The sequence below is a fragment of the Daphnia magna genome, linkage group LG7 (assembly GCF_020631705.1).
Source record: "Daphnia magna isolate NIES linkage group LG7, ASM2063170v1.1, whole genome shotgun sequence".
In the NCBI taxonomy this organism is placed as follows: domain Eukaryota; kingdom Metazoa; phylum Arthropoda; class Branchiopoda; order Diplostraca; family Daphniidae; genus Daphnia; species Daphnia magna.
Window position 1 is genome coordinate 6,227,218 of NC_059188.1, and position 7,451 is coordinate 6,234,668.

General features: G+C 39.2%; 2 protein-coding genes across 2 annotated transcripts; one reads left to right on the forward strand and one right to left on the reverse strand.

The window, feature by feature from the left end:
* Window positions 1-2,964: 2,964 nt before the first annotated feature.
* On the reverse strand, window positions 2,965-3,746 carry LOC123474046 (endocuticle structural glycoprotein SgAbd-3-like). Its single transcript, XM_045175870.1, has 3 exons — window positions 3,594-3,746; window positions 3,385-3,500; window positions 2,965-3,290 (listed from the first exon to the last, which is right to left on the reverse strand). Exons 1-3 carry the CDS (start codon window positions 3,600-3,602, stop codon window positions 3,035-3,037), a joined length of 381 nt encoding a protein of 126 aa, XP_045031805.1. The 5' UTR covers window positions 3,603-3,746; the 3' UTR covers window positions 2,965-3,034.
* Window positions 3,747-6,673: 2,927 nt separating this feature from the next.
* On the forward strand, window positions 6,674-7,451 carry LOC116927484 (endocuticle structural glycoprotein SgAbd-3). The gene is made up of 3 exons (XM_045175871.1): window positions 6,674-6,821; window positions 6,916-7,031; window positions 7,126-7,451. The coding sequence occupies exons 1-3, from the start codon at window positions 6,813-6,815 to the stop codon at window positions 7,379-7,381; spliced, it is 381 nt and encodes a 126-aa protein (XP_045031806.1). The 5' UTR covers window positions 6,674-6,812; the 3' UTR covers window positions 7,382-7,451.

The following is a 7,451-nucleotide window of genomic DNA, read 5'->3' on the forward strand; positions in this document are numbered from 1 at the left end:
GGGTAGACATCGTTACACTTCCCTCTCGGATATTTGCATCCCATTTCAAACAAGAGCCGTCACTTTGTTTTATAGTATATACATTTTGTACGTCGGTGGCATGCTCAATATGTCGAAACTACCTCGAAATGTTACACGATTATCAAATCAATTTTCAACCTTCAAAATAACTTTAGAAAAACATATGCGGTGTTCTATACAAAGCCGACCGCCATGACTATATTTACTTGGTATATATACAACGATCTTTATGACATGCCTCTTTGTTTTTTTACTTTACTTTCTGATGTGGTTAACATTTACACAGTGTTTACTGTAACGAAGAATGATTCACGTTATAGTCGTTAATAAAAGACGACCAACATCTGTTTTACTTTCGATATATTTATGCAGAAAACAATCTATAGTTCATTTGTCGTCTTTCAATCAGACAAGAGACGCGGTTGGTGAACGACAGGTCTGAACAACGCTAAACCACCATGTAGCAATGTCAGGATAGAATTTTTCTTCATATTTTCATCAATTAACAACCGACAAAGTTGAGATATGCCATCAACAGGTGCTGTGCAGTCGACAACGTATTTCTGTCTTCAAGCAAAGTAACTCAAATAGAGCTTGTCGTCGTTCATCAATTTATTGAGATGATTCGCCATGCACACTGCGTGGACTATCTAAATCTCTGGCGTCTACGTACGATCCGACTGGAAGATATGAAGATTAATCAGCATCAGCGTAAACCCCCTGTACCGTGATCCGTCGGTCGGTACAGCTTCTCTGTCACATCACAATCAGTGCACAGAGAGCTCTCAAAACTCAAGTAGAAATCGTAATAACGATAAGCATGAGATCGCAATCGACTCGATTCGCACAACGATGACTGTCGCTTCCACATAAGCCGTAAATATCAACCGGAATGAAAAGCGATAAACTGTAGATCATTGATTCACGCCGGTTGTCTGTTTTACAATTCGTAGCGATCCAGGCCAAACCACACTGTTCTTTTCAACGACAGATAAATTTGAAATGGATTTTTTGGAGAATGCAAAATGTCCTCAACAACCGGACAACCATTCAGATGCGGGTAGTTCAAACTGGATCGGGATGGTGTATAGGCTATTGTTGATGCATTTCACGCGACCGTAAGATGATGCTGGCATCATTTTAGTTCACTATATGATCCATCGTCATCAAAAAAACAACTGCACTGCTGTGTTCGATCGCAGCGGTCGAAATGCGCCCTCCGAATCCATATTAAGATTCATTCTTCCTCAAATAGGTGGTTCAATTGCAAAATAATGATTTTACGATCAAGATGCTTGGAGCATGCCAACGCTTCTGTCGAGTCTTAAATGGCTCCAACGTGCTAATCGTTTATTAATCGAATAGGTGTTACGCGTAAGATATTTAATCTCCTCACTTAAAAACTATACCTGTCCGTGGAGGGACAACAGATGATGATTTCAGTAAGCTGGTACTACCAGCTTCGTAAGTTTCTATTATTTGCTACCAGGCTGGTAGCAAATAATAGAAAGCTATAACTGCCCCGATAAAGCTACTGGCCAGCCAACAAATGGCAATGTTTCAATCGCCAGCCTATGTGTTTGTATATTTTCTCTGTGTTATAAATGTGTATCATGGCAGAAGAGATGCTGCATTCTTGGTGGTTGAAGTGCAACTGAAAGCCAGACAACAAACAACCGTAAAATACAATACAAAAACCTGTATGGTCATGCTGGACGGCTAGAGTCGAGTCAAGGCGTAAAACACGTAGAGCAAGTTTTTTTTTCTTCTTCCATATAGGTTGTATTTCGTAGTTCTTCGGAGGATGAATGGTAACTCTGCATCTGATCGTATGCAAGATCTGGCTACAAAACCTAACCCCGAATTGCAACATGATTTACTCGCTAAATTAGTGTCGATTCAACAAGAGAGGGTAGGAGCAACTTGATTCGAGCAATCGCTTTCAACGAGTTCCATTCTATGAATTGAGGTTAGGCTACCTCTGTTGACAAAATAACGCACCAACTCAGACCCCAATAACACGGAAAACACCACGGTCTTCGAACTTTTAAAGACGTTGAAATGCGGGAGCCAGTTGAAAATAAAAATCAAATTTTCAAACATCAGAGCAATAGCACAACTAGGAATTTATGACCCATGCCCATGAACCTTACGACTTGGCGTACGCTGTTAAACACGGGGAATCGTAACTTCGTAAGTCAATTCTAGTGACTCCCAGAAAAGCGACAGAAAATTAACAACTAGCAGTTACTGTGTTCAACTGCCCGACGGTCGCACTCAGATCTTCACTTACACAGCCGATAGTTATGGCTACACCGCCGATGTTAAATTCGAAGGTAAAGCCAAATATGCCGAATACGTTCACCCTAAACACAATACTTCCTCTGCTCCAGCCTACCAGGCACCCACTGCTCCCGTTTACTCTGTTTCCAGCCTAGAGGGCTCCCGTTCCCGTTTCCTCAGCTCCTCAGCACAGAGCCTCCCTACACCAATCCTACCTACCCTGTTCCAGTCTACATATACCTTCCAGCACTTATACTATCCCCATTGCTCTCTCAAAATACTAGATCCTAAAATATTTTGTCGACCAATTCAATATATAACATCCGTAGGAGGTCTGATCCAACAACACAAAACTAATTTATTTCTATCCATCATTTTTGGCTTTGCTGAAAGTACGGACCGCAATCCTTTCGTTCAATGCAAGCTGTCCTTTCTGATAACAAATGTGCTATTCTAGTTTCCTCAATTGCCTTGGCAAATAATTATATTTATCACATTTTGCCTACTGCTCAATTTCCGGTCCTTTCCAGAGCCAAAAACCGCATCGAGACATGCTACAATTCGTAATTTACCTATATACAGCGGATCTAATAACGCTATAATAATTTTTTAATGGTCCGTCAGTATCAACCAGACTTTCCAGTTTAAATACAATCTTTGTTTCTGGGAATGCAACATTTTCTATTTGTCATTGTATGTACATATTGAACGTATTGTGAGTTTTCATTTTTTAAAGAACACCGGCAGCCTTCAAGTCCGCAAGCATCTTGACGACGTGTTCCGGCATCGGTGGAGGTGTAGGCAAATGGTCTCCAGTTGCCTGGAATCCATTTTCATCAGCGATCCAACTGACGGTAAGGACAACGCCATCGGGGGAGGTGTAGGAGTAGGATCCTTTCGAAACAGTGCCAATGTCCTCGGGTTTAGGACCCACCTGTTTCTGACTGCCACTCTCCGAAACTTTGGTTCCATCAGCGCTTTCAAAACTGTTAAAACGTTTAAATGTATATATGATTGAATCAAAGCAAATGGTTAACGGTGTAGTGGAAGAGTGAAATGACGATTGCGTCATCAACATACGCAAAAGAATAACTGCCATCGGCGTTCATTTCGCTATTCGATGACACAATTTCGATGGGCTTCTTATCTTCTTGTGGTGCGGCGAGGGCCACGGCCATTAAAGCGATAGCGATGATCTATTCAAACATTATACGAATCAATGAAGCAATAAGTTTGTTATAAGATAATAGACTAAAAAAGAAATAATTAATAACTGGAGGTCTACTCACGAATTTCATTTTTTGCTTGAACAGGTGAATTTCTGCTACTCTTCTGGATAAACAGACGAAGTGTTTGATGCTGGTTCCCACATTGGCATCTTTTTATATTCGGCAGTTGTGTGAAAGTGCCTAGAAAACCTTCCTCAACAGCGAACATTTCAAGAGAACGTTCATCTTTAGCTCCGAGCACCGGAATATGCAAAAACAAGTGAAAGTAAAAACTACTAGACATTGAAAATACCAGTATTTGTATGAATTGCATCCATGAAAAAGCTAATCTTTTTTAAAACAAAAATGGTCATGGTATTTAAACTTAAAAAATGATTACTATTCATTTGGACAGCTTTTTGTCATCTTGAAAAGAAATGGATAGGCTATATAGACCAACATAGGAGTAGCCTACGCTGGATGCATTTTGCGTTGGTTTTCAACGTGCTGAACACTTTTAAATTAATTAACTCAATCGCGCAGTGTTCTTGTCTTTTATTGAAAGCCAGCATGTTACAAAAGAAAAATGGTTTTCGATAGGAAGCCATATATGGTGATGAGATAAGGTTTGGGGTGCGCTGCACATTTTCGGATTTTGGAAAATCAGGTGGGAAACGTCAGTTAACGGTGACGTTAATTGAGGGCAGATAGGGTCATTCTCCGTTGTGCACGGTTGTGCAATAGTTTATTCTTTTTTATTTCCGGGGGTCTTGGTTTTGTTTTAGTTAAGTTTCTAGCACATTCAGATGCTTATAATAAATTGAATATTACATCATAAAAAGGGGGTGGGTTATAATAACTTCATTCCTTGTAGCTAATCTAAGAAAAAATTATAATAGAGTTGGCTAACGTCCGAAGTTGCCAGTTCGAGGAAATTGTGAAAAAAAAATTGGACACGAACTAGTAACAGTTCTTGCATGGCGGCTTACGGAGTTTCGCCCATTGTAGTTTTAGTTTTAATTTTTTCCATTGAAATTATCTTCCGTTCCATTCATAATTGGATCACGAAATTCTTTCGTTATCAGGTAATCTTGTAATTTTTATTTGACCTCGATATAGACTGTACTTTATTTATTATTAATTTTTTTGTAGACGTGTTTACTTTCTGTAGCAGACAAAAACTGGCGGGCTCCCTTATCAGCCCGCCAGTTTCCTCTACAACATCCATTTTTGTCTGCTACAGAAAGTAAACACGTTTACCTGATAACGAAGGAATTTCGTGATCCAATTATGAATGGAAAGAAAGATAATTTCAATGGAAAAAATTAAAACTAAAACTACAACGGGCGAAACTCCGTAAGCCGCCATGCAAAAACTGTTACTAGTTTGTGTCCAATTTTTTTCACAATTAATCGAACTGGCAACTTCGGACGTTAGCCAACTCTATTATAAAAAAACTGGCTGACTGAAAATGACTGCAACTGCATGCGCATTATGTCAAGTTTTCAGTGCAGTGGAACTCTTATATTAGAATTCGATGCGAACAAAAGCTTGAATAATTTTAACATACCATGAATAACGTGGCATAATCAAACGATAACATGGTAGCCTAGCAGGGCGCAAGTTGTGTAGGACCCCGAAAAAGATGAACCCAATGGTACACCCCCATAAAATTTAATTGTTGGGAAAAAGAAAAAAGCTTGCGCTAGCCACTAGAATGATTTGCTTAGAGGACCGGATCGTACCTGTATATAGTAGACCTACAGCTAATGATCCGATCTAAGATGACATCAGCTGATAGCTTTGCAATCGTCCAGCACGTTGATAACGCAGTCATACATTCTCCACCGTAATATTTAATTTTATTTCAATTCTGAAGAACGATTACACAATTTCGTAAATGAACATTAGGCTACTATAGGAAAAATAGTAACGAATATTATTCAACGTTGTTAGTCTACTAAACAAAAACTTAATTAAGTGCTTTGAATGTCGAACATAGATTCAGCACTGACGAATATGATACGACTTCATTGCTGCTATAAGATGTAGGCAACAACTTTAATAACATGCAATAAAGGATCTTCCATATCACCTTGAGGCCACTGTTGCATTAATATAAGTAAAGCCTTGTCGTTTTATTCCAGGTGGGAAGAAAAAGTAAGTTGTTGAGACTGGAATGGAATTTGGTAGTGTCCCACATTAGGCTATTCTATCTTCTATCAGATCCCCTTAGGAAAAAAAAAAAAAAAAACAGAAAAAAATGCCTAATAAAACAGACTATTTTCGACTGATCGCATCAGCACATTTGGTTTCTTGCCTTAAGTTTTCACCAGTTGGTAAGAAAAAATGAATGTCTCTGAATGACTGATTGATGTCAAAATCAACTGGAATTGCATGATTATCAGTAATTTTCAGAAATAAGCAATGACGACGGGCAAATCCGCTTCAATGAAGAATATGGCATATGGCGGACATTGCTAAATGTTTATAGGACTCAATGTGGATTAAAATTTTTACATCTAAAATCCCGGTTCGTCCCGCTTTTCACTACGATCACTCAGGGTTTTCCTTGGAATTTAGCTATGGGTTTTCAGTTTTCCCACAAAATGGCGTTGGATGGAATCATCAACCCCGTAGCTAAATTTCGAACTAGTCGAGAAGGTTAGTCTACTATTCAGTACCCACGTAACCTATTGGGTTGTGGCTTCACTACTGCTGCAAAAGACGGAGGCAACAACTTAATGACATGCAAAGTGATATTGCAGGTGCGAGTGAAAAGTAAGTTGTTGAGTCTTGAAAAGTATTTGGCAGCTATAGCGTATCACATTGATCTATCTTCAATCTGTTCGCCTTAAAAAATTTAACGATAAGCCAATTTAGGGTTCTCACCGCTTAGCCTATATCTAACTTTTTCTGTTAACCAGCCATTCTATAAGCGGAACTCTATAGTATATCTTGCCTTAAATGGGTGCCTTCCATTAAAATCAGGAATGAATGCATCATCTTTGTTTCATTGTTTCAGATAGTTTCAGAAAAGATTGGCTTTTTCGTGGATGCAATTCATACAAATACTGGTATTTTCAATGTCTAGTAGTTTTTACTTTCACTTGTTTTTGCATATTCCGGTGCTCGGAGCTAAAGATGAACGTTCTCTTGAAATGTTCGCTGTTGAGGAAGGTTTTCTAGGCACTTTCACACAACTGCCGAATATAAAAAGATGCCAATGTGGGAACCAGCATCAAACACTTCGTCTGTTTATCCAGAAGAGTAGCAGAAATTCACCTGTTCAAGCAAAAAATGAAATTCGTGAGTAGACCTCCAGTTATTAATTATTTCTTTTTTTAGTCTATTATCTTATAACAAACTTATTGCTTCATTGATTCGTATAATGTTTGAATAGATCATCGCTATCGCTTTAATGGCCGTGGCCCTCGCCGCACCACAAGAAGATAAGAAGCCCATCGAAATTGTGTCATCGAATAGCGAAATGAACGCCGATGGCAGTTATTCTTTTGCGTATGTTGATGACGCAATCGTCATTTCACTCTTCCACTACACCGTTAACCATTTGCTTTGATTCAATCATATATACATTTAAACGTTTTAACAGTTTTGAAAGCGCTGATGGAACCAAAGTTTCGGAGAGTGGCAGTCAGAAACAGGTGGGTCCTAAACCCGAGGACATTGGCACTGTTTCGAAAGGATCCTACTCCTACACCTCCCCCGATGGCGTTGTCCTTACCGTCAGTTGGATCGCTGATGAAAATGGATTCCAGGCAACTGGAGACCATTTGCCTACACCTCCACCGATGCCGGAACACGTCGTCAAGATGCTTGCGGACTTGAAGGCTGCCGGTGTTCTTTAAAAAATGAAAACTCACAATACGTTCAATATGTACATACAATGACAAATAGAAAATGTTGCATTCCCAGAAA

Bases quoted from the DNA above. Each gene is read 5' to 3' on its own strand.
- LOC123474046 (XM_045175870.1), bottom strand. The intron at 3,291-3,384 runs GTATGTTGATGA...ACGTTTTAACAG, and splicing joins GATGGCAGTTATTCTTTTGC to TTTTGAAAGCGCTGATGGAA.
- LOC116927484 (XM_045175871.1), top strand. The intron at 7,032-7,125 runs GTATGTTGATGA...ACGTTTTAACAG, and splicing joins GATGGCAGTTATTCTTTTGC to TTTTGAAAGCGCTGATGGAA.